This window comes from Protopterus annectens, chromosome 10.part0 (assembly GCF_019279795.1).
Source record: "Protopterus annectens isolate FY-2018-M chromosome 10.part0, PAN1.0, whole genome shotgun sequence".
In the NCBI taxonomy this organism is placed as follows: Eukaryota; Metazoa; Chordata; order Ceratodontiformes; family Protopteridae; genus Protopterus; species Protopterus annectens.
The window spans coordinates 39,950,921-39,978,743 of NC_056744.1; the positions used below are offsets into that span (position 1 = coordinate 39,950,921).

Sequence of the window (27,823 nt, forward strand, 5' to 3'; positions counted from 1 at the left end):
TAATCAGTCACAAAGTGTATCTGGATTTAATGAAGATGGATACACCTCCACCTTTGGTTCTTTCACACTCGTTTTGAGGTTTGAACGTGTTGAAGGCATTGCAGCCTTGCATGGGGGTGATATCTGCGGGACTGAACCAAGTCTTGGTGACTGCACAGCCATCAGCATCTTCCAAGGTGAGGAGAGCTTCCAGGGAGTGCAGTTTCCTGTTCAGACTCCTAGCATTAAGCAGCATAACCTTGAGTTTTGTCTGTGGTGGATTTTTTTACATCAGAAGTTTTGTTGTTTTGGTATTGCCTAATAAAGGCACTATGGGAGAGGCAAGCATCTTTGCTGGTATTTGAAAGGAGACAGGAAGACCATCTTTGCCAAAGCAGCATGGTCTGCTGACCATGTCTCCCCAGGCTGACAGACACTGGATCCCCCTGGATTGACTTCAACAATTAACTTCGCTTCTGGTGTCAATCACTTTTTGTTTATATTGTGGCATCGTCCTGGGTGAAGGCAGAATGCTGTTTAGGGCTAGGGACATACCTGCCAGGGACACAATCTGAGAGTTCAGTCATGTTTCTCTTCATATAGTCCAGGGAGGTGTCATTCATCCCATGTACTATGACAGTGTCAACGGTAATTGTTGACTGACTTGAGTGCACGCATGATTTGACAGAGCCAGGCAGCTGACTGTGACCTTCTCGTCCAGCCTGGTGAGGGGGACATCTGTGTTGTCTCACTGTGGAATCTCCTACGACCAGGACATTTGGTTTTGAGGTGTTCTGCCTTAGGGGCTTGTTCACTGAGTCTGTGAAAAGGGATAAAAGATGACTTTTTCAGACTGGGATGAAAATCTAGGTTTTGAAACAGATTTCTTACAAAAAACAATGATTCCTGACTATACTGAAAAGAGTCTGTAAAAATAAAGCAATTGCCCAATAAGAAAAGATGTAACTGCTCAGTAGTCTGCAAAAGGTGACTGATGGAGCTATACATTTTGTAAATATCCTTGCAGCTGTAGAAAGACCAAAGATAAAGAAGAGAAAAGAACTGAAAATGTCTACCTGAAAGGGAAAACCTTAATATTAGAAGTCTCTGTAAATAGGTATGTGACTGACGAGCATCTGAGGTCCACAGGCAACAAAAAGGACAAAGGTAAAAATCTGGAAGGTGAGAATTTTGAAACGTTTATGAATAGACTGAAAAACAAATCCAGTGAAGGTCTGCAGGGTCCTTCTTTTTTGGGTACTAGAAATATCCTTAAATAAAAACCTTTGCCTTACTGGGATTATGGAACTGGTTCTGCTACACCTTGAGATAACATATGGGAAAGAATAGGTATGGGGGCAGAGAGAGAGAAGAAGAAGAAAGAGAGACAAGACAGTCTTCCCAAATTTGGAGGAAGAGAGTTCCAATGCTGCTTGCATCTGTTCTTGACTATTCCTAGTACCTAGGAATCTGCTGTGATTAGTTTCCAAAACAAGGAAGAAGACTGCTGTAAGCCTGGGAGTGGGAGAATGGCCAGGGCAGGAAGGGGAGTTGGATGAAGAGGAGGATCATGCATTTTTCTTGTTTTTTGACAACAGTTTGCATCTGTCAGCCAATTCGCTTTTTTAACGGATGTCTTCTTGACTTCTGTTGGGACTGATTAAAGGCCTCCCTTAAAAAAGGGCCCAAAACTAGAAGGGCATTTCCTTTTAAACTTTGGGATGGGGATCTGCTTTCCCACTGGACTGGCTTTTGTCATAACATTTTTTTAAGTTCTCAGCTGAAGAGCAAAATAAAACTCCCTTGTCCAAGGGAGTGTTAAAATCTTGAAGATGTAAAAGATCTTGAGACTTGAGACACACATATCTGACCCTGTTGCAGTTGTTTCTGATACTGCACTGCAAGACCATTTTAAGAAATGCTTAGTTATTTGAGACACAGAGGAAACCAAGCTGGTAAAGAGGATTTGACCTCAGTGGAAAGTAGCTCAGCACTTATCTGTTTACATTAGCAACTGTTGCCAGCAGAAATTAGGCCATATAAGCATGACAACTGACAGTTTTAAAGGCTAGGGTAGTACAGACCTTTTTACCATACTTATTAAAAGTTCTGGCTTCTGTCCTTGTCTGATGGCATGGGTATATTAGTAGTTAACTGTGAGAGTAGTGTAATTTGCTAAGGAAAGTACAGCCAAGTCTGTCAAAGGGATACGAAAGAGGAATTTCCGAGACTGAGGAATTCTTTAAAGCCTCAGACTTTGGATACAGGAGGTTAACTGTTAGAAGCACAGGCAGCACTGAAAGCATCCTCCACTGCAGCAATAATGACAGGAATGGCAACAGGTTTAGGGGTACCTAACTGAAGGAGCTTGCAGTACTGTTTTTGCATTTCAGAAATTTCTTTATTTTCCAATTTGAAGAGCTCATTCATTCTAGACATAGTGTCTGAAAAAAAGAAATTTCCTCTGGAAGAGGATCTGAAGACATATTTTCTTCAGACTCTAACTCCGAAGAGTCCAGAGATGAAACCCTGAAAGCAAAATCCAGCCCTTGTCTTCTACATCTGACAGTCAGAAGGGGAAGGAAGTCTTTGCCTTTTTAAACTGAAAGAGGTTGGGAAAGCAGAGGGCTGAAAAGTATTTTGGCAAAACTGTAACGTACCTTTTTTTTTTTTTTTGTCAGAAGGGGTCATAAGAGGACAAAGATGCTTAGCTTTCTGAAATTTCTTACTTAGTGTCGCTCTACTGTTACAGTCCTAGATGAATCAGACATCAAAACTTCTATGCCTAAACCTGGTACCTCTTCTCTTTCTCTAGTACTTAAGGGATATCATTTGGCACCTCTGAGATCACCAAGCAGGATTCTTCCTTTTCAGTACACATATATTTGGCCCTTGAGGATGAGCTAGGCTCCCTAGTCTTGGTGGAGTTCCTAGAAGCAAGAAAGAGGGCATAAAAAGTGACTAATGGTCAAAGGACACTGTTAAGGCCAGAGTGGAGCTGTCCAATAGTGGCCAGGGGGAGACGGGCAGACTGCAAAGCCACTTCAAAAGCCTCTCTTACAATTTTCCTTTTCTTAGGAGTCTAAAGACGACATCTGAGGTATTCAAGCCACTATCCTCTGAAATCCATATAAAGGCTTTTAGCAGTTGGTTTTCTTCAAAGAAAATATTAAGGCTACTCCACTGACTGCTTACGGTTTTGGGGTGTCACTGCAAAAAAAAAAATGTTTGAAAGTCCATGAATTTCCTTCCAAGAAAACAATGAATATGTCACAGTTAACAAAATACTGAAAAACGGGAAGTAAAAAATACTTGTTCAATAAAGAAATAATGGTAAAACAGGTTAACACCGGCTCTGTGAACTAACAAATTTTGAGTGGTAATTTTTTTTTTAACAGCATCTGCACAACATATATAGACAGACTTACTCTAGGTGCAGCTCACATCTGTGCATTAATGGTGGAGAGGATAACACGGGCTTGCACATACGAAGACATGTCAAGTGGTATTCACTCCCACAAATTATATAAATTACTGTCCAAATGACTTGAGTTTAATCAAAGGTTCTGAGCTTCAGCAGTATTGTTTGAGTGATTGTTCTGATAAAATTTGCCACAATGGGAAGTTATGTGCAAAACAACTGTTGCATGCCAATGACACTATCCTGCTTAATGAAGTTAGTACAGAAATGGTCAGTTCTTCACAGGAAAATGACAGAAGGACTGCATTGGGACTTAATGCAGATACCCACAAATGTTCACAGCTTTATCTCATAATGGCTAAAAGCATAAACTTCCTTATTTGTTGATCAGGTTCACCGCTGCTCTTCTGCAGTTAATACATGAAGAAGGGCTCCTTCAACAGATACTATGTTGCACTTTTAAGGCCAGAAATAACAGTTTTCAATTTCTTTACAAACTCTAATAAATGAATCATGAAATAAGACAGGCTCCTTTTCTGGACTGATTTAAAGCAAAGAAAATTATCTTTAACTCATTATAACCTCTCTCTTTCTCATCTGATGATCACCAATCAGCTTGACAAATGAAAGCTGTTACTCCCCCCCCCCCACCCAAAAAAAGAAGTTATGTCTTACCATAAAAGTTCCATCTGTGCTGTCGATCTTCATCTATTCTTGACTGATGGGTTACAGTTCCAATAGCTCGTGCCAGCCAAAAAAAAAAAAAAAAAAAAAAATCTCAAGCTCAGTCTACCCATAATGCTCCTCTCTACATTACCTCAGATCGGGTTTGCAGAATTAAGAGAACAATGGAAGGAAACTAATTCCAGATGAGGAAGCCATGCCCAAGGAGTGTCCTACAAGAAGACCCAGGACAACAGATCGCGCCACCAGGAATCCACAGGAGGGGGAAGGAGGGTGGGACACCACGAAAAGATCAAGATCAACAACGCAAACTGAAAGTTATAGTAAGACGTAACATCTTATCTGATGTTGTCAATCTTCACCTATTCTTGACTGATGGGACAGAGTCCTCAGCTACTTTAGATCTTGGGTGGTCCTATGGAAGAATATTCCTAACAACCACAGGCGGCTCTTCCCCTGGAGACCAAATCCAATTTGTAATGAGTAATAAAGGTATGCAGAGTAGCCCATGTTGCTGCTGTGCATATTTCATTCATGGAAACTTTAGAATGGAAGACAGCTGAGGTAGCCATAGATCTAGTGGAATGTGCCTTGGAAGCTTCAGATTCTTTTTGTTATAAATGAAAGAAATAAATCTCTTGCGCATTTTGACAATGTAACCTTAGAGACAGATTTCCCTAAGGTTGTGCCAGAGAAGGAGACAAATAATTGTTCTAATCTCCCTAATTCTTTAGTTCTGTTGAGATAGAAACGTAACTGCCTGTGAACATCTAACAGGTGTAAGCAATATTCGCCTTTATTAGAAAAATTTAGAAAGAAAACAAGCAAGTCTATAGCTTGATTAATCTTGGACTCTGAGACCACCTTCGGAAGAAAGGATGGATTTGATCAGAGTGTAACTCTATCCTTATATAAAATTAAGTAAGGGGGTTTTGAACATAAGGCTTTATTTCCCAAGAGAGGAACTTCAAGTCACAAGTAGCTGCTGGTTCAAAGGGGGGGGGGGGGGGCTACTAGTAACTGCAAAACAATAGTCAGGTCCCATGGTGGTAGAGGATTTTTAAATGGGGGCTTTAAAAGGCTAGTTTCCTTCAGGAAGATCTTACAAAGTCTGTGAGAAATTAAGGGTAAATCTCCAAAGCCATTATGAAAGTTAGAGATGGCTGCTAGAATGACCTTAACAGTAGAAGTGGAAGCTACCCTACCAAAAAGAATGGCCAAAAATTCTAAAACTTTTTCCATTAGGGCTGAAAAGGGGTTGAGGCCATTATCGTACGCCCAGACTGAAAATATCTTCCATTTACTGAGGTAGAAATTCCTGGTGGATGGTTTATGGGATGCCAGCAAAATATTTTGTACTGGGGATGGAATATCATTATGCCTGGCAACTAACGGAATTGGAGGAACCAAGACTTAGCTTGAGACTTTGGAGATTGGGATGCACCAGTCCCCAAGAGTGGAACAGAAGATCTGGAACTCGTCCAGAATCCATGGAAGGTGAATTAGATAAAGCCACAGGAAGGGAAACCAAATTTGTTGAGGCCAGAAGGGTGTAATGGGATTACTTTGCTTCTCAACCTGGCTGCTTTCTTGAGGAAAAGGGGGATCGGAGGGAAGGGGGAAAGGCATATAGGAGACCTGGGGGCCAATCGAGGAGAAAAGCATCTCTCAGGGACTCCCCCTGGGGGTGGATTAGGGCAACATAGCTTCTGCACTTGTTATTTTGGGGGGAAGCAAAAAGGTGGCAAGAAGGCTGGCCCCAGTGATGAAAGATCTTCTTCACTACCTTGGGATGAGAGACCACTCATGAGGGATTAGAATGCATCTGCTTAGCTTGTCCGCTATCACATTTGAACTTCCCGGGATGTGCGTTGCTATCAGAAAGTGGTTGGAGGCAAATGCCCATTGCCACACTTGGACGGGTTCTCAATACAGGAGATATGATTTGGTTCCCCCTTGCTTGCTGACGTACCAGACCACGGACATGTCATCTGATTGAACTCAATTGTTCCTGAGGTAGGGCAGTGTGAAATGCTTGCAACACTAGTAGCACCGCCCTCAGCTCCAGAACAGTGATATCTAGATATCTAGACTGGTCTCTAAAGTGCCTTGGACTGTTTTTCCCAGATAATGCCCCCCCCCCCCCCAAGCTGGGAGGCATCCATGGTCACTATGGCTTTGGGTTGAGAAGGGACAAAGGGCGTCCCAAAATAATTTGTTTGGATTCCATCCACCAAGATAGGTCCTTTTTGCAGTGACTTATGATGAGTATGGGGTGGTTCAAAGGATAAGTTAGAATAAAGCAGTGATTTGCAAGAAGCCACTGCAGTCATCTCATGTGAAATCTCACTAATGGGACCAGAGTGATCGCTGCTGCCGTGGACCCTAATGCTTGAAGCACTAGCAGGGCTGGTACGTTGTTTAGGCACAGGAGAGAATGAACTTGAGATCTTATTTTCTTTAGCCTGTGGGAAGGTAGAGAGGCCATACAAGAGAGAGTGCTGAGATGAGCTCCGATAAATTCTACATCCTGACAGGGGGTCAGCTGAGACTTTGTAAAATTGACTGTGATGCCTAGCTGCAGGAACAACTGCAGGGTGAATTCTGTCGCCTGAAGCAGTAGGTGTCTGGTGGAAGCAGTGATGAGCCAGACATCCAGATATGGAAACACCCGGAATTTGTGCAGTCTCAAGTGAGCTGTTACTGCTGCCATACATTTGGTGAACACCCTGGGGGCTGTGGTGAGACCAAAGGGCAGCACCCTGAACTGACAGTGACTGGCTCCTAGTCAGAAGTGGAGGAACCTTCCTGAGCGTTTGTCCATTTTTATGTGGTAATACATGTCTAGGTCTATAGAGCGCATCCAATCATTTTTCTCTAGAAAGGAAAGTACTGACTGAACCGTGACCATTCGGAATTTGGACTGTTGAACAATTGGTTTAAAATACTGAGATCCAGAATCGGTCTCCAGTCCTCTGCCTTTTTTGGCACTAAAATCCAGATCCTATTTGGCCTGGTGGGACTTCTTGGCGGACTCTTTTTTCTAGTAGCTTTTATATTTCTAAGGCTTCCTGGTCCCCCCTAACTGGGTAGAACATCAAGGAGTCTTGTTCAGATTCTTGGATAAAGAATGAAGAGGATAAAGTAACCTCTGGAAATAATTATTAGCACCCAGGCATCTGTGATTACTTGTCGCCAGGCTGTTAGGTGCAAAGAAAATCTTCACCCAACTGCTTTCAGGAGCGGTGATAGGGATGGCCAGAGGACTCCCTGGAGCCCTGGTTCTGTGGGCCACCTCTGCTTCTATGATGGCATCTTCTACTGTAACTCCCCCTCCCCTCTGCCCCGAGGGAGTCCGTACCACATGTGCTCTGGAAAGGCCTCTGGGACTTCTTGAACCACATCTTCCCACTCCTCTGATTCCTGGAATAGGCTTGTTGGGGAGCAGAAGAACTTTCCATCTTTCTCACACCTGGATAGAGTTTCTTTCACTTTGAGGCTGAACAAGGAGGATCTGCCAAAGGGAGAATTGATGAAGGAAAACATAAATGGCTCCATAAACTTGCACAGGTGCATCCAAGCATGTTGTCAGATTGCAACACCTGAACCTGCTGACCTGGTCGCCCCTTCTTCTGCATGTGCAATTAGCCTCATGGACAAATTAGAGATGGACTCCAGGGTAGCAAACTGAGAGGCCACTTTTTCTTGGATCCCCTCAACTACTGCTCCTGCTAAGGAACCAGACAGCTTGTTGACCAGATCCCTCTGGAACCTAGTAACGTGACAAAAAGTTCAAGGACCTAATGGTAAAGGTCGGTGATGCGTAAACCGGCTTCCCAAAATCTGTCCATCGCCCTCGACTCCCGGTGAGGGGGGTGAACAGTGGAAATTTCCTCAGCCAGTTCCTTTTTAGTGGCAGCCGCTACCACCATGGCATCTACTGCTAATCCTTTTGCCCAGTACTGATGATCCTCATACTTTGGACTCCTGGACATCAAAATAAAAACAAATGTTGACTTTCAGCAATACCATTATGCAAACAGCTTTAAATTTGTTAACACAAGCAGTGAACTGAGTGTGTTGAGAAAAAAAAAAAATCACTAGCTGTGATGGGACAAAACTTTCAACTTGCCTGCTACTCAAGCAGACAAGACTGTGCAATCAGAGTGGTAGTTATTCATCATCTCACTGATCTATTTTCTGTGAAAAGCACGGAGTTAAGACCAGAAAATCAAAGAGGTAATCTGTGAAGTTTTCATAACTTATTCTGATGTTCTGTGACACTGGAGTTAATTTAAAGAGGTGCAAGGGGCAAAACCCTGTGTAAGGGGCATGGTACCTTTGCCACCAACAATTGTTGCAGACTACTAAGAAATAAGCAAAATAGGGAAATCATTTAATGGCCTGAAACAAATTCTACCATAGTATATTCCGTATATAGCATTCACCTATCAGAAATGGTGACTTGACTTGCATCATTACTGCAAATCCAAACTTACAGCAATATTTAAAATCAGATCTGCACTGTTCTAGCAGTACATTACCACAAATGACCTATAATGGAAACAGCACATATGGAACACACTAATTTGTTAACAACACACACTATACAGGAAGTGAAAACAAATACAGGAATTCAACATTTTTACCTGTAACAAGCAGAGGAGATCTGTTCTGTGGGGCACTCGACTGATGAGCTGGTTGCTGTTCAGCTGGGCTGCTGTTTGTGGTGCAGGCTGTGGTTGTGGTACTGCTTTGAATCACAGGGTTATTTCTATCCCACATGTTAACAGTTTTACTGTTGTAGTTGCTTGGGTCTCCCCAAGCTGAGGTACCGTCATCAATTTCTATTTTGCGGCGGATGGACGGTGGAGATGGCTCTTCCCAACCTGTAGGTTCACCATTGTCTTTTTGCTTGGGAGGCACATGCCCAGCCCATCCAGTTCCAGTCTGTTTAACAGAAGCAGCTCCTCCCCACGTACCAACATTACTGTCCGAGGTCTTGTTACCCCAGTTTTGTGAGGAATTAGATTTAAGAGTTTCACCCCAGCCTGGACCTGGACCAGGCTTAGCACTAGTGCCACTTCCCCATCCACCAGTCCCAGTCCTCCCAGTATCATTCCAACCAGATCCAGGTCTGCTGTCACTATCCCAACTAGAGCCATTCTTCTTTCCTTCACCTATGTGGCCAGGCATAGCAACTTGCTCAGTCCAGTCTCCACCACTTGAAGTCCAGCCTTGGGTTACTTTTGATCCATCACCCCAGTTCTGAGGTTTGGGTTTCTGAGGATCACCCCAACTTGGAGACTTTTCCTCCTGATTTGCAGCCCCGCCCCAAGCGTGGCCACTCTTGGCAGCAGCATTGACAACAGTAGAAGTAGCTGGTTCCCCCCATCCCCCATGGCCATTTGAAATTTTGTTACTATTCTCCCCCCAACCTGTGTTTGTTGAAAGAGCTGCAGGTGGGGGATTCCCCCACCCTGATACTGTAGAGGTATTTGCACTATTCATGCTGGACCCATCACTCCTACCCCCTGAGTTTGAAGGCTGAGAAGTAGCAGACCCCCAGGCCTCTGTTCCATTGTCATTCTTTCGCTCAGGCCGTGGAGAGTCTTCAATTTCCCAGGCAGTATTCTGCTTCACAGGGGTCTGTCCCCATCCACTGTTGGACAAAACCCTTGGATCAAGGTCAGGCCTTGGCAACTGGAGCTGTCCTTGGTCAGTCATCCCTTTTTCTCTCCTTTGGCTGTCACCAGGCCCTCCTCGTCCACTGTTTCCTTCATGGTGACTTCCATTACTGTCAACACTCCCTTCACTAGTGGTGGTGCCTGATGCGGCAGCTTTGGCCCAAGAGTTAATATGTTCACTACCCTGCTGCACAACAGGGTTCTGGCTGGTAACACAAAGGCCATCCCATGCTGTTGATCCTTTTCCACTGATGTCATTGCTGGAATGCTGGTTTGGGCCTTTTCCCCATTCACCATTCACACCATTGCTAGTGTTGCGACTGGAGTTACCCCAAGCCCCAGACTGCATACCTCCAATACCACCACCCCTTCCCCATGCCAGTATCCCAGTACTAGCAGGTGGACCAGAATCCCAAGCACTAGTGCTATTTCCTTCTTTCTGTACAGCACTACAGGACCCATTTTGTTTAGCACTTAATGCCAAGTTCACAGTGTCTCCATTCCCCTGACTGAACACTGAATTGCTATTTCCCATGGCTGGATTTGTGGGAGATGACCCCCATACAGAATTACCCACTGCTTCACCACTCCCCCCATTAACTTGAGAAACAGATGACCCGTTAGCACCAGGAAGTCCCGGCAAGTGAGATGGGAGGATGGCCCAGTTCGGTAATCCATTCACCTGCATTGCATTGATAGGGTTTGGTGAAGAGTTCATGGGGTTAGTGTTATTTGGTCCATCAGTGTTAAGGTTCTGAGGTTGTACGCTAAAAGACACATTCTGAGAAGTAGAAGTTTGTGGTTCTGTGCTCTCTTGTGGCAGCAAGTTTCCCCAAGCACCCAAGGTACCTCCTGGGCCATTAGCAGGGTTGCCATTCTGAATGCCAAGATTCTGACTGACAGTGCTGACTGGACTGCATATATTGGAAGGGTTATTCCCTCCCACAGTTCCTTCATGTCCCAGTACAGGCCAGGCAGATGGATTGGCATTCGGGTTAAGGTTAAGATTAATGCCGGCATTTGAGTTGGAAGCACTCCAGCAGTTCTGAGCTCGCCCACTTGAAATCAAACTGTCCACCTTTACATCTCCACTAGCGGCAGAACAATGAATTAAACCAGGGGTGGAGCTTGCAGCCACACCCCAAACACCAGCAGAGTTTCCATTCCCATTAGACCCGCCTCCTCTGAGGGCACTCTGGTTAGAATTACTTTGGACGAGTGCTCCACTGGTGCCATTATTGCCATTGGTTTTGCTCGTATGTCCAGTGAAGTTGCCTTGGGTACTCCCTGTAGCCATGCTACTATTCTCTGAGCCACAGATGGAGGCAGAGTCAGTGTCTGTAGTACATTCTGAGGCAGACTCAGTCTCTGTTCTGATAATAGAAGGCCACGCCTCCTTGTCAGTCCCGTCAATTATCACTTTATCCCAGATGCTGCTGGCTTCGGTTCTATAAGGGGCCTGCTGTCCCCAGTGAGAATTTTCATAATGAGGTCCCAATCCACTGTGACCAAGATCTAAAAAGAAATAAAAACAGGAATCAGTGAGCACTGACATTGAAGCAGAGCACACAACACACAAATTTCAATTCTTAAGTGCTACAGGTTTAACAAACAGTGCAGTATTACAGTGCAGATAATGTGAAAAAGCTTTCATTGCTGCACCGTGTATTACTTAACATTCAAATCAAAAAGCTGAGGCAGAAGCTACCCACTTGTTAGAGCAGAGGAATGGCTCCTATATGCAGTCACAGTTACTCAGACTCAAGAACAGTTTCAAGAATTTGATGGCCATCTAGTAATACTCCAACTACACATTAAACAGATATACATGCCATCTGCCTAAGTTGGTAAAATTTTAAATAGACAATAAACGCAATAGGGCACTTGCCAAAGAAAGTAGTAGTTTGCACAGCATCCGGTCCAAAGTTTCTTATTATAAAGATTTTGGAGTCAGTTTTGCAAATGGGCTACACATGCAGTGGAGCTACCCTGTTATTTAAATGCAAGAAAACAACTAGGTATGTGGTGACTGTACTCATTTTCAAGAGAGCACACTGGGTTTAGGGTCTGGTTGAAGCCCTCCCCTAATAAAAACTGGGGTACATCTGCTAATCCAGCTTGCATAGTGAAAGAAATAAATGTTTTGCGCTGATCTGCAAAAGAAAAAAGGGGTATTCTGATCCTACTATTTACCAATAATCACTCAGCACCATCAATATAAACAATGTCTTCAATGCTCTTTAAGTATGTGACCAATCCAGAAATAAGCTCTATGGCTCAGCTCGGTATAAGCAGGTAGTGTATCTAGGCCAGGAAGGTACTGCCAGCATAAAAAAAGGCAAGCAGGTCTGAAGCACCATCTTTCCCCAAGGTCTTAAAAAAAAAAAGAAAAAATGCATACAAAGCGTGTATGTGTGGGTTGCAATGGTGGGGGTAAAGGGAGACAGACAGATGTATAAACCACGGGCTGCCTCAAATCCCAGGCCATGTAACAATGCACTTAAATATCATGCAGAAGAATTATAAAAATCAAGAAGTAACAGTTTGAAACCATTGCACCCACAGTATCTAATGCTGGGGGGGGGGGGGGGCAAGGCTAGCTTTCATAAACGTTTTGTTGGCAAACAATGACAATGTGCAAGTCTCCACTACATGCACAAAATATATTTTGATCAGTTGACAAAGAAGTGATTGCACACTCCATTATACAAAAAGAACAAAAACAATCTTCAAACTCCTCCTGTTTCACAACCTTAAGCTACTTCTGCTTAGTCTTGCGTATTAATCACAAGGGTCTACAATTAACTGTAGCAGCTTCAATATAATGTGTACCTTACTGAAAAAACATACAAAATGCTCCAGAGTGCACCACTGCAGTTGGGTGGGCGTTCGAAAGGCATGCGTAAATGGGCATACCTTCGTTGAAGGTTGAACGTCGAGCTGGCACCTCGGCATTCGTGAAAATCTACTGCCAATCATTAGCGGACCAGAGTTCCACTGTGGCGACCGCTAACCCGGGAAAAGCCAAAAGACAACAACAACATTCCACAGTGGAGACTTCTCTTAATGGTAGTTTCTACCTCAAATATCATCAGTCTGAAATATGATGCCAGTAAATGAAATTACATACTTAAAGGTGACCTTTATGTACTTTTTAAAAAAAATATCAAAATACTTTAAAAACAACCTTACTGTTCTCAGTGTTTGTGTGAGGGGGAACTAGGAGCCCCAGAAAAAGGCCAGAGTTGAACTGCTCATAAACTTCCTTTCTGACACTGCTGCATAGTGCCACTGCAATCTCCTGACTACATCCATACTGCTTTACAAAGGTAAGGTACAACTGTATACATAAACCCAACATAACAGTAGATGTTCGAATGCTCCCTGCTACAGTAGCCTTTAGCTACAGTATATGGTTTGTATCCTGCCAAGGATATAAACAGCTGGCCAAGCTATCTAAAAGCCAAATTTTGGCACCAAAACCTTCAGAGCTTTACTGTCACCGAAGAGTATGCCCGTCTCAGGCTTTTGTGGTTCAACAGTCTGCTTATGCTTTTCCTCTGTTGGGAAGATGTTTCCCTTTTTTTTGGGGGGGGGGGGGGGGCTTCCATTCTTTTTTTTTTTTTTTAATTAATACTTTCCTCTTCAGGAAAATTATTTTAAACCTAAAGGAGTTGTGGTTTAAAGGACTGTCATGAGACTGTACTGTACTGAACTGGGGCACCCCCTGCCATCAGTTAAAAAGTTGTTTAAAGTAACTGAAAACCATATTGAACTGGAAAATGGTTCATATGATGAAGTCAAATAAGATGATGGACTCTAGGGTTTGGAATGAATATCATAGTCAGGAAAAAACACTACAGCCAAGGACAACGTAGGAAGAGACTAAACAAAAGATGATAAAAAGTGAGAAACTGGAAGTGCTTGACTATGAATAGTAAGATAAAAGGCAGTGAAAATGTTTTTAGACCCTTCACTTTTACATACTGGTCAGGCAATTATTTTTTTATCAACCAGAAGTTGTGCATGATAATAAACAGGTGAAGAAATGTATCAACCACCCCCCCCCCATAGAAGAACAGGATTTAAGATTAACCAATCTGAATGGATACTTTAGAGCTACATAGTTGACTCGTACATAAATCAAGCAGAAGGTCACAAATCAAAATGGAAGGGGATTATAAAGTGAAGGGTAGGGTTCATGAAATAAGACAGCAGGATGTTGGATGCATTTCTGTGGGAACAGTAACAGCCATACAGAATATTATACTCAAAAAGTAGCAGTAAGTTTTCGAAAAAAATTGCTAGAATAAAAGATCTTGTGTTACCATGCATTTTATGGAAGACAGGAAGTCTGAAATTCAAATGCCTGTCATTACATAGTGAATTCAGTCCTCACTGATTTGCCACAAAAATCCAGAAAACTACAAATTTTATAGGGAACACACCAAAAATATGAGGCAAAAATCTGGACATTCTATGAAAATTGGGTCAGTTGAGAGGTATGGTCCCTGGCAGGAAAGGCAGTCCAAACTACTCCTTGGCCTCATCCCACACTACTATCTTTCACCTCTTTAGTTATTTGCAACAAATACCCTGCTTCCTCTGCCAGTTTTCTCCAGTAAACTCCAACCCCTCTAGTCTATTTTTCTGTACCCCTACTTGGTGTCATCCTTATTGGCAAAATCTCCCTTCTCCCTTTCGGTCTTGGCTTAGTTCTTAGAATACTTTCTGCAACTTTATGAATATAATATTCTGTTTGGTTATTATTTTCCTAAAGGATCTGCATTCAAAATCCCACATACTCTCCTTATTTCTTGATCTCCTCCCCCACTTCATCACTCATTTCTACTTTGAAATATAACCTTCAGATTGTATTACACATATGAGCTTTAACTGTGTAGCTCTAAAATAAGCCTTTAAATCAGGTAATCCTAAACCATCTTATTCTATTGGGAGGATCAATTTATCCCACTTATCTCTTGTTCTCTGCCCCTCCCACATTCTTTCACATTCCTTTACTAGTATCCACAACTTCTCCGGTTGATAAAAAATATGCTTAAACTGTATGCATATAAAACTTAACGGACTAAAACATTTTTACTGATTGTATCTTACTATCCATATTCATAAACAAGAGCTTCAAGTTTTTCAGTTTCTGTCATTATCTTTTGTTTACTCTCTTCCCACATACCCTTAGCAGTAAATAATGAAAGCCCTTTTAATCCATACTCCTAAATACTTCAGCTTATTGTGTCCCCAAAAATATGGGTATTGCTGAACCAATTTGTGAGTCGGTACATAATTAATGGGTATAGCCTTTGTTTTATCTTCATTAAACTTATATCCCAAAAAGACTTGAAACTGCTTCAAAATGTTACAAAACACCAAGATATCCTTTTTTTGGATTTATCACAAACAAAAATAATGTCATCTGCAAATAAAGCCAACTTTTCTTGATAACCATACCAATCATACACTTGAATTTCTGAGTCTCTTGTTTTCTGTGCCAATGACTTTAAATACAAAGCAAATAACAATGAGGAAAAAGGACCCCCTGCTGGGTTCCCCTGTTCAAACTCAACTTATTGGAGAAGAATCCTCCCACTTTAACTCTTGCCTCCGATCTTTCATATACAGTGGATATAAAAAGTGTACACACCCCTGTTAAAATGCCAGGTTTTTGTGATATAAAAAAATGAGGCCACAATAAATCATTTCAAAACTTTTCCCATCTTTAATGTGACCTATAACCTGTACAATTCAATTGAAAAACAAAGAAATCTATTAGGGAAAAAAATATAAAAAATAAAAACATGTACAATATGCTTGTTGCATTAAGTGTGCATACCCTTAAACTAATACTTTGTTGAAGCACCTTTTCATTTAATTACAACACTCAGTCTTCTTGGGTACACACCTGCCATCAATTAAAGAGACTCTGATTAACCCCAAATAAAGTTACTGTCCTGGTAGGATTTTCCTGACATTTGCTCAGTTGGCTGCGACAGCAAAGCCATGGTTCGCAGAGAGCTTACAAAGCAAGGGGATCTCATTGTTGAAAGGTATCAGTCAGGAGAAGGGTACAAAAAATTTCCACAGCACTGGATATACCATGGAACACAATGAAGACAGTCATCAAAAAATGGAGAAAATATGGGATAACAGTGACACTGCAAAGAACAGGACGTCCCTTCAAAATTGATGAAAACACAAGATGAAAAATGGTCAGGGAGGCTGCCAAGAGACCTACAGCAACACTGAAGGAGCTGCAGGAATTTCTGGCAAGTACTAGTTGTGTACTACATGTGAAAACAATCTTCCGTATTCTCCATATGTCAGTATGGTGTACTGTTGTAAGACAGAAGCCTTTTCTTACACAGAAAAGTATCCAGGTCCGGCTAAAATTTGCAAAACAATACATCAAGTCCTTCAAAAGCATGTGGAAAAATGTACTTTGGTTGCTCTTATTTGTGTCGATCTTTTACTGGACTTATTTTCAAATGACCTAGTTCACTGGATGTGCATACTTGAAAGCACCGTTACTTGGAATGATTCTGTTTAATTTTACATGATCACTTCTGTGTTGCTTGGTTACAAAGTTTAATGAAAGACATTTTTTAACAAACTATGCAGTGTGATTCATTCTACAAGTTCTACTCTAGGCATCCTATCACGCTGCACTTCTTCCTGCTACACACAGTTAATACAGAAGAAGAAATTGGCTATACAGTGGTTTAACAGCAGTGCAGCTTCATGACACTTGGCTTTCTGGTTCATTTATCAGCTAAGGTGCCTTCTGTGCTTTACCTACACATCCTTCCCTTGTCCGCATGGATTTTCTCTGGGGTGTCCCCCCCAAAGACATTCCAACAGGTGAACTGACACTCTAAATTGCCTTTGTGGGAATATGTGCGCATTTCCTTTGAAGGACTGGGGAACCATACAGGACGAACTCTCTGCATTATTCCTAATGCCTGTAGAATAGACTCCAAAGCCCTCCAACCTTGAAAAGAATAATGTGGACACTGAAAATGAATGCATACAAGAGCTCTGGTTCTTACTGTAATGCTTTATCAGTAAACAGCTCTGACAACAGGAAGAAACATAACACTGCAAGATTTTGGACTATACCGGACACACAATTTTTATAGGCTACAACCCATACTGTACTTGCTCTAGTAGAATACTTTACATCTTTCCAGAGAGAGTGTGGTCACAATCTGGGAGTCCCAAAGCTACTCTGAAGGTGCAGATATTCTGGACTAAAACATTTGTCCTTTTCTTACTGGATGCCCCCTCCAATATGGTTGTCCTTCTTATCTTAAACTTCTTAACACATTAAAAATAGCTTACTTTTTTATCATGGTTTTCTCTCATGCAAACCTTTGCCCCTTCTGTCAAACCCTAGCTTAACTGCTCCTCATTTGTGCAGAGATGCATTAAGGGCACTTCATATGACACTGACAGGCCTTAAAACTGCAGAAGCAAGAGGAAGGGGACATCTGCCTCATTCCAAATCACTTTTAACTGTCCTAAAATCTAAGATACGTGTTTCTTCAAAACATGGCGAGAAGCATCAAAGGACAAACTTCTGGCTGAAAAGTGTTACGAATTACAAGAGACAATGCACTAGTAAACGAAATAAAAAAACTCCCAATTCTTACTGTGACTGAGCTCCCCATTCAAGTTCATAGGCTTCTTAGGACAGACCCAAAGTCTGTTTTTCTCCCAAGGACTCCTCTCTCATTATCTTACACCTCCTTTATGCATATGCTGAGATCTGTTCTACCCACAAAAATCTTTAAACTCCTGCTTCCTAAATATTTAACTACAATGTTGTACCACCTCAAGAGACACTGGGAATACTTGGTCCTGTGCTTCTCAGCTCCTATGGCCTTTGGATGTAGGTGGGTATTGAGAGGTGAAGCCCTCATCCATGACCAGTTTATTCTTTGACATCCAGGCTGCACAGTTTTACATCTGATATTTTTCAGTGTTAAATGACTGGCATTTAGTGACACAACAGTACACAAGTACATCTCATGTACCTGTGGAAATAGAGTACTAGCCCAAAAATCAGCAATGTCATCATGGCCCTCCCACACTTGTCAGGAAGCTTAAACAGCAGAATACCATTTTTTAGTTATGCAACCTTCTAAGGAAGAAACAATTTTTTTTTTTTTAGCTGGCTAAAAGATTTTTCTACCCACGTAGAAGATAATTTTTTAGCTTATGGATAAAAGAAGCATTTTTTTAAAACAAATTCTCAGTTTGACCTTCCATTGCTTCAACACCAGTATTACATTCCCTGACTCCATTTCTCTTCTTTCCATCCTGATGCATAAGGGAAGTGGTGTGTAACCACTGTAATTTACAGGGATAAAATGAAGCTATTCTGTCAGCTCACAGAGACACTGTTCATCAATCAGTGTGCAAAGGGGAAAAAAACAATTGCCTTTTCTCTACAAGGCAACTAGGAATAAGCATTCAAATGACATTTTGTGTGTGTGTATTTCTGACATTTGTAGGCAGTACCTCACCGATCCTAACCCCTTATATTTTTCCTCTAAATAAAATACCAAGTAACTAAGACATCATAATGTTTTTTCTTTCACAGAAAGAAATACCTCAGTAACTTCATAAATGGCCCCCTCTAAAATTAACTGCAATGTGGACCAGTTCAAATGACTACCTTGCAAAGGGCATTCATCACCTAAAAGTAAATGGAATTCTTCAGTTATTCTTGCTAACCACATCTTTCCAGCTTGAAGTATCCTAATAAAATGAACAGCTACCCCTCAGAATGCAAGGATGAGTTTCAAATTAACGCTGAAGCAGAATGCGACTAGCTTTAAATAAGCAGGAGTGAGTAGGAGTCAGGCGTACTTCCCAAGTGCACAGCCTATAATGAATAGTTCAGGTTAGCAGCACAGCAGCCAGTAAAATGTTGTGAAGGGCCCAATGAGCATCAGAAATGGAAGTCTTTACTACATACTGTTGGTCTTGCCTACAACAATGCACGTTACTATGCAATTCAACTTACCATTTCATGCCATTAAATATATGGCCCTTCTTAGTTGAAATCAAATTAACATTAATAATGGTGACTGTGTGTGTGTGTGGGGGTGGGGGGGGGGGGCAATGCAATGAAAACCAAACTGTTTCATCTAATTTTAAATGTCCATAATTAGACCTGTTCAGGGTGTGGATGCAAATTACAATGTACTATCAAGACAATGTTAGACTCAGTTTTGAGTGAAGTCAGCAAGGCCTCTCCCAACTTCTTTCTCCTCTGACAGGCCATTCTAAAATGCTGGCATACATAACAGTGCTGCACATTCGACTCTTCAGCCAGGCAATACAGTTAGTAGCTATTGTACGATAGCTGCAGGAAACACTATTAAAAGGCTTCAGCTCTTTAATCACAGAACAAGTGAACTTCTCCATGATGAACATAAAGGTTAAGAGACAAAAATACAACAGTGACAGTAAAGAACAGACAGCTTAACTAACAAACATGTTGCTAGTCTAGTACAAGAGGTCCTAGCATACAAGCAGGTGGCATGCGCACACAGACAGAAAAATAACTGTGCTGGGACAGCAGAAGGAGAAAGCCGAACAATCAGAAGAACCCTAAACTGAGACTACCTACTATTTTATGAGCTGTTGGTTGAGAACCAGGGTCTGGGGAACATGCTACGCAGATACAAAAAAGACAATAATAACAACTTTCAGACTTTTAGGTAACTGAAATTTTATTATTTCAATATACTTCACATCTTAGAAGATGCAGGTTCTTCAGAGACCCGTTTAAAATTCGCCTTCATGAAATTCCAAGTCTCACTAGGAACAGAACCTGATGAAAGTGAATCTTTATCCTCAGAATCCGTATCCAGATTGAAAGTAAAGGACTTGGTCCATATAAGACACAGGGGGTACAGAATGGGCAAATTGTACATATTCACTCTGAGTGGAGAACAAAGTACTTCCAGCAGGATGTTAATACAAAGATAATCCCCCCCCCCCCAAAAAAAAAAGATCTGCAGCTTACTAAGGTGCTGTGAAGCTTTGATGTTAAAAAAACAAATGGCTGCAATTTTTTTATGCTTGCTAAACAAAGGCTTTGCTATTTAGCAAGTGTAAAATTTATATTAAAAAACAAAAAAAAAAAAACAAGCAAAAAAAGCAATGTGTGTTTGCGCTCTCACATTTGCATCTAACTGTATGAGAGAGAGAGTGAAAGAAAATGAGCATTCGTGAGAGAAACAGCACATATCAGCTTCTGGTTGCAACAAGCAGTCCAGCATGCTTTGCCTAAAATTAAGTATGAAACTCTAATGTCTGGCATTACTGACCAACTTTAATCAACAGAGCTTTTACAAGCAAATCAAACATTCTAAGAGGGTCAGAACAGAACTCTGCAGTAAAGTCAGGGACAGTTCAGTTGACAGGCATGGTGGGAGTGCCTTTATTCTTTTTTTTTTTTTTCCCATTCATTTGATCACGACACATAAAGGTGCATTCACATGAGTGGCTGTAACTGCTGGGGTGGGATTCTTTGCGTTTGTGTATGCATGAGTATGCCTGTGCTTCCGAATACTTACATAATGATATTTTGGATGTAAAATACATCTTCCAACAATTATTACATATGCTAGAGTTTACAGCAATTTATGAAGAAAGTAAAGCTGCTCCATGGCAACCAATGCAAACTCTGATAAACTTCTGTTTAGTGACAGTATAAAGAAACTGCAATCAAAACTTATTTAAATGCAAAACTAGATAAAATTCTTCACTTCAAATGTGAACACTTTTTCAAAACATTTTCTAAGGAAAAACAAGAAAAACCTACTATACACCAGGCAGGCACATGAGTTCGATCCAAAGTGAACTGCAAACAGAACATGGCTGAGAACTGACAGCTCAATGCAGCTGCAAAGGAACTACCTAAATATCCAAACACATTCTCTGAAGTAGAATCACCTTCTTTCTTAATTAGAACAGACGGAATTCAAAATAAAAACAAAATGCAAGCCCTTGCTTGCTGCAGCGTACATCTGGGGCAGGAAGGAGAACATGGACATTTCATCTACCTGTGCAGAATGCTATTATATCCAATGCTCTTTACATACCACAGTAACAGTGTTTTACCTTACTTTTATTATATGGTAGCCAGTATGTTCTAAATATTTGTTCTTTGCATAACAGAAGTTACAATGACAACAAAAGGTTACTAAGAAAACACTAGTATGCATGGGGCATGCTCAACTGCTCATGCTGAAATGACAGTGACAAGGATGGTCTCAACAACAGCATCCTTAAGAAATGATGAGGCAAGTACACCACTAACTGCGTCATTTGCTAAGCTGGGGAAGGGGGGTTAGAATCACAAAAACAAAGAAAGGTGTACAGTAGGACAGCAACATAGGAGACATTTCAGCATTCATTCTGTAATCTCATCTATGCAGCAGTATAACATGGACTGTTTACCAAACAGAGGGGAGAAGTTTGGAAGGAACCAGCTATTAATGCATTATAAACTAAAAAATAATATACATCTAAAATGAAAATAAAGGCTGTCGTTCTGGAGAAAAAAAAAACGCTCAAAAGTGCGCAAGTTTAATAAACGTGTAAACACAATATGGCAGTGAAACCATATATATGTAACGCTTTCAAAAAATAGAGGCTAGGGATAGGAGAAATGTATATGCTGTAAAGCAAATCTAAAGCAAATGAATATTATTTCAAAGGGCGCCATTTTAGCCAGCTGACAGGGAGCCAAATGCTTAGGACTATGTGTGTACCAACGTAGCTTTTCTTGTCTTGCCAGACTCAGAATTATTAAAAGCAGATGCTGACAGTATGTTGCTGCCTTTTAAAAAGATGAGAAAAGGGATGGCTTATGGGGGTGTAAAATACCTGAGAAAAAGTGTTGCCCAACCATCTTCGGAGACGCTACATTGTATGCAGAACTGCCTCTATGCCTGCATGCAGATTCGCCTAAGCTCTCCACTTCAACATGTCGACTGTGTACAGTGAGAAGCTGATCCTGTCGAGCTGCCAGGAAAGTCTTTCCGTACAGGCGCCCGCCCAGACAATCTGCAAACTCACTTGGGCCTTAGATGTACTGGATTTTACAATGCCCTTTCCAAGCAATAGGGGTGGAAAATAAAGAGAAGATATGAGACAGAGAGAGAGAGAGGGAAAGAGGAGAGAGAGAGAGAGAGAGAGAAAGTGTGCCCCATTCAGCTGCAGTCTAAAATATCAGCAGACGTAAACCATTTTCAGCTCAATTGCAGCAGACAAAAAAAAAAAAAAAAAAAAAGAGATTCCTTTCTTTAACATTTTCCAGCAGTCAGCACTATTAGTGGAAGCTCCTAGATAGGGGTTAACTGGGTTTTTATATTCTTTTCATTATACCCCATCCTCTATCTGCTCCCCCCACCCCAAATAATAGACAAATGAATTTATCAGTCAGTGCATGGCAAACGGACTCCTGCTTCTCAGTCACCTCCCCCTTTTTCTAGCTGTTTTGTTTCCTTCCAAAACGAAAGCCCAAGACGTTCAGCATACCAGCACTTGCAATGACATTCTGAAAGAGGCCCATATATAAGTGGGCATACTGCCAACTTCTTAATTACTTCCCTGTCTCTTATCTAAAAGAAGACGGAGTCACAGACTCTACGGCATATCAAGAGGACTGCTGTTTATAAATGTAAACAATGGCCACCCACAACAGGACACAAGTGACAAGAAATGTCAAAGAAAGAAAATCAAATATGAAAATCGTGGTTTCCAACTACTTGCTACCTAAACTTGCAGATAAAGACTAATCCCTGCATACCCCTCACACTCACTATTCTAATGGTCTCAAGACTGTAAAGGCAAAACAGAGTAGGTCTTTCTGTTGAAATTTATGAAAATTACTCAATTTTCTGAAGAAAGCAGCAAATCATCAGAGTTATTTTTATGGTACTGACAACAAGCATTCAATAAATACATTTATGAACTCCAAAAAAAAAATCTATTTCACTATGTGTTTTAAGATGCTGGTGTGTAAGGTTACATGCCATGCTTCTAGCAAGGGCTTGGCTGAAGTGTCCAATACGTCAAAATATGCTTAACACTGGAATGGAAGAAAACACAAACTGTGACCCTCCAAAGAATCAAGGGAAATGATCAATGAACCCCAATGCAATTGTGAGAAGCTTATGGAGACAATGGAGAGGGAAAGAGAGAGGCTAGTGCCACTTGGAAGACAGCTGTCCCCAAAGATTTATCTTGGGCAGATTTTGTCATATGGATTTCACTGTTTACTCCACAAAAGACCATGCTACCTGCTTTTTAATAAAGTTAGTCACTTATGTGCAACACAACGTGCTGATGAAAAGCAAAAAAAAAAAAAAAAAAAAAAAAAAACATAGCCTGATTAGTTGGTCAACAGATAAAGGCACTGCTTGGGAGACAGTACTCCTTTTAATGATGAAAGCTAAGAAAAAGTACAGTTGTGTACACTTACCATAAATGTAGATGTTCAAGTGTATTCACTGTTGCAGTCATTACATTTGGGTAATCTGCTGGCAGGTTGCCCTCAGTCGGCCTGAATTCCAAAGTCTTGGGTCCTGCGTCGGTTGCTGTCTCCTCTTCCATGACGTCAGGTCGTCAGGGGTATAAAACATGCAACCGACACCATTTTCTTTCCCCCAATGTCAGGTGCCCCCAAAAGGTAGCAATATTATATATGTGTATATATATATATATATATATATATATATATATATATATATATATGCATACAAGCATCAATATAAACTTTACCTTCATCTACAAGCAAATACACCCCATAGGTAGTAGAAGATAGAGAAGGACAGAAACTCTAGAATGACAGGGGGATGGCAGGAGGGTAACCTGGACTGCAACAGTGAATACACTCTAACATCTACATTTATAGTAAGTGTACACAACTGTACTATGTTCTTCGTGTTTCACTGTTGCAGTCATTACATTTGGATAGAATCCCAAAGCTATGGTTGGGAGGCTGGAGCTAAACAGCATTAGGTGCGGCTATAAGGCCCTGCAACACTGCAGTGGCAAAGCCTGCCCTGGACTTAGAGTAGAGAGGCAAATGGTAATGTTTTGTAAAGGTGTGAACACAACTCCAAGTAGCAGCCGTCCTTGGTTGGTACTCCTCTGAGAAAGGCTGCTGAAGTAGCTGCTGCTCTGATGGAGGGAGACCCAATACTCTTGGGCACAGGTTTACCATGATGTAAGTAGCAGAAATGGATGCAATGGCTTATCCACTTTGAAACTGTCTGCTTTGAAATAGCCTTTCCTTCTGATCCTGCAGCATATGACACTAGTAATTGCCCAGTTTTTCTTAGAGCTTTAGTCTTGCTCAAGTAGAATCTTAGCTATCTGTGTACGTCCAAGGAATGCAGAATTCTCTCCCCTTTGTTCTGCGGATTTGGATAAAAAGTTGTCAGATGAATTGTTTGGTTAAGAGCCACGCTGGAAACAACCTTAGGCATAAAAGTAGGATTTGTCCTCAGAGACCCCCTGTCTGGGTAAAATATGATAAAAGGCTCTACAGCCATGAGGGCCTGTAGCTCTGAAACTCTTCTTGCTGAAGTAATTGCTAGTAGCAGAGCTGTCGTCCATGATAAGAACTTTATATCAGCGGTAGCAGCTGGTTCAAATGGAGGCTGGGTGAGCTTTTCCAACACATAACTGAGGTCCCATGCAGGTAATGGTGATCTTCTAGGAGGCCTTAAATTTTTGGCTCCTCTAAGATACTGCTTTAGTAAATGATGAGAAAAAGATTGGTGGCTCTATATTGTAATGAGCTGAAATGGCAGAGGCATGGATTTTGATTGATGAGAAAGATAGGCCTTTGTCAAGCATCTCAGTTAAGTATTGTAATATCGGAGGAATATGTGGGTTCTGCTGTATCAGTTCCTTGTGCTAGATTCCAAGCACAGAATCTCTTCCATTTGCCAGTTTAACATTTTCTAGTACTAGGCCTTCTGGCTTCCAAAATGACATCCACCACAGCTTTACTGAGAGGTGTTGTTGGTATGATTACAAGATTAGCCATGCTGGCAGGTTCAGAGTCTGTAGTTGATTGTGTAGGATCTAATTGTTTTGCTGGGACAGTAGTTGTGGTTTTTGAGGCAAGGTCCAAGCTGGGTATTGAGACAAGTTCCTTAGGATTGGGTACCAGTATTGGTGGGGCCAGTCCGGGGCAATTAATATCATCTTTGGCTTCTTTTGTCTGACTTTTAGGAGGATCTTGGGCAGAAGAGGCAGAGGAGGAAAGGTGTAAACTGATAGGTTTTTCCAACTGAAGGATAGAGTCCACTTTCCATGCTTGTCTGTGATAAGTCCTTGTGCAGAATCTTTCCAGTTGATAATTGTGAGGGGAGGCGAGTAGATCTATGTCTGGGCTCCCCCATTTCTCTGTTATCATGCTGAAGACTTGTGGAATTAGTTTCCACTCGTGAGGATCCTTAAGGTTTCTGCTTAAATCGTCTGCCAGAGTGTTTTGTTTTCCTGGCAGGAATTGAGCTTGAAGGTGTATTCGGTAGGTCAAAGCTGTGTCCCACAGTGCCATGGCTAATCTGCAAAGGGGGTGTGTGTGTGTATGTGTGTGTGTGTGTGTGTGTGTGCCCCCTTGCTTGTTTGTATACCACATGACTGTGGTGTTGTCCGTCTTTATCAGTAGTTGTCCTGGATGAAGTAAGTCCTTGAAGGCTGTTAGGGCATTTTGAACAGCTAGCATCTCTTTATGGTTGATATGTAGATGCATTTGATTTGGTACCCATATGCCCTGAATGCATCTTCCTGCCATGTGGGTCCCCAGCCATAATCCGATGCTTCTGTTAAGGTTTGGCTGGCAGGGGGTAGAGTGAAGGGCCGTCCCATGTTTTGGTGACAGGCCTTTGCCCACCATAGAAACTCCTGTTGCAGGCAGGGAATGAGAGGAATCATTGTTTCCAGACTGTATGAATGTTGACTCCATAAACTTTTTAGGTACCACTGAAGTTTCCTCATATGTAGTCTTGCATATGGAATTAGTAGGATGCAGGATGCCATGAAGCCCAGAGCCTGCAGAATTTGTCTTGCATAAGACTGGGTTTTTGTTGCCATCAGTTTGAAGTAAGTAGTCAGTTGCCTTTGTTTGTCTGGTGTGAGGTAAGCCATCTGGGCAGTTGTATTCAAGCTTGCACCCAGGAATGTTATCTTTTGAGAAGGTACCAGTTGTGATTTATTTTCATTTATTGTGTACCCTAGGCATGTTAGAAACCTTTTCACAAACGCCAGGTGTCGTAGAAGAGTGTCCTTGCTCTCTGCTTGAATGAGACAGTCGTCCAAGTAAGGGTATATTTGAATACTTTTTTGTCTGCAAAATGCAATTACTGGTGCCAGGCACTTTGTAAAGACCCTGGGCGCAGTAGATAAGCCAAAGGGCAGTGCAGAGAATTGGTAATGCATTAAGCCAGCCTTGAATCTGAGGTATCTTCTGCAGGACTGCCTTACTGGGACATGCAGGTATGCCTCTTTTAGGTCTAAAATCACCAGCCAAGCATTCTTGCCCAGCATGGGCAGAAGTTGCTGCAAAGTGAACATTTTGAATTTTGGAATATCCAAGAATGTGTTCAAAATCGATAAACCCTGTATTGACCGCAAGGTTTTGTCCTTTCTGGGTACCAAGAACAGTCCTGAGTAAAAACCTTGTCCTTTTTCCTGTTCTGGTTCTGTCTGAATGGCCCCCATATCCATGAGGGATGTAACCTGTTTCTGTGCCTCTGCCCATTGTTTTTTTGGCAGATCTGGCCAACCATTTGTCATTGGCAGTGTGTGGAAATGGAATCTGTATCCCTGTGATACGATGTTTAGTACCCACTTGTCCTGGGTTATTAACTGCCAATTTTGAGCAAAAAGTGCTAATTTTCCCCCTATGGGTGCTGCCAAAAGATAAGTGCTTGGTGTAGGCAGATGGAAGTCATTGGGATTGCTTTCTGTAGGTTTGTGCTTTATCTCCTCCAGATTTGGAAGCGGATGCACCCCACTGCTTTGACCTGTATGAGTCTTGAGCCTGGTACCTGGAACCCTTAGGGCGTCTGGGTTTGCCCCTTTGAGCTCTGTCTGACACAGGAAAGGACCAATTTTTTTTAGGCCAGTGTCTACTGAATCTTGGTGGCTGCACTTATAAGAAATCTTTAACAGTTTGCATAGACTTAGCTTTGTCTTCCATTTTCTTTAAAACCTCTTCTGCCTTAATACCAAACAGAGAATCATGCTGTAAAGGTGCATCTAGCAATTTAGCTTTAACACGATCAGGCAAATTTTGTTCCTTTAACCAGGCATGCCTCCTAATCACAGATCCAGTAACTTCGGCCCTGCAGGAGGCCTCTAAAGAATCAAAACCACATTGCAAAGTATGCTTTCCAACCTGTTCAGCTGCATGCAATAATTCCTACAATTCTTTATTTTCTGCACATTCTGAAATCAACATCATTTTCTGTTTCAGCAATCCCATTACATTTTGTTGGTACTTAAGCATATGAAACTGACAGTTTAAGGCCCTGAAAGCCAAGGTTGCAGATGTATAAACCTTTTTTCCCCATCTGTCCAGTGCCCTAGAATCTCTGTCAGAGGGGGTAGGGTTTTTTGCTGTTGAGGCCTTAACTCCCTTTGGACCCAGTGAAATAGTTTCAGGATCAGCAGCAGGGTTTCTAAATAAAAATTTATGTGAGTCGGGGACTCCGAAAACACATCATCCACAATGTCTAAAACAGGGGGAATGGCTAAAGGCTTGTGCTGAGGGAGAAGAAGGAAATCCCTGAGCCTTTTTTTTTATTCTGAGAAGTCTAGACTCTCCCAGTGAAAATGCTCCCTCAAAGTATGCAAGGTTTCCCCAAATGAATAATCCACTGGAGGAGATGCAGATGGAATGGACTCCTCAGCATCAGAATCCTCATAGGGAGGTATAGATAATTAATAACCACAGAAAAGCACCTCGGATCCAGGAATGTTGTCACAAACAGTT

General features: G+C 41.7%; 1 protein-coding gene across 4 annotated transcripts in view; it reads right to left on the reverse strand.

The window, feature by feature from the left end:
• The window catches only part of TNRC6C (trinucleotide repeat containing adaptor 6C), an 897,274-nt gene that overhangs the window by 525,769 nt on the left and 343,682 nt on the right, over positions 1-27,823 (reverse strand). For 3 of the 4 annotated variants that reach the window (XM_044084998.1, XM_044084999.1, XM_044085000.1), the window contains one exon: positions 8,734-11,286. In XM_044084998.1, the coding sequence (XP_043940933.1) occupies positions 8,734-11,286 (2,553 nt within the window). Of the gene's footprint in view, positions 1-8,733; positions 11,287-21,693; positions 21,892-27,823 lie in introns of those variants that run through there. The other variant, XM_044085001.1, reaches the window with a different exon arrangement.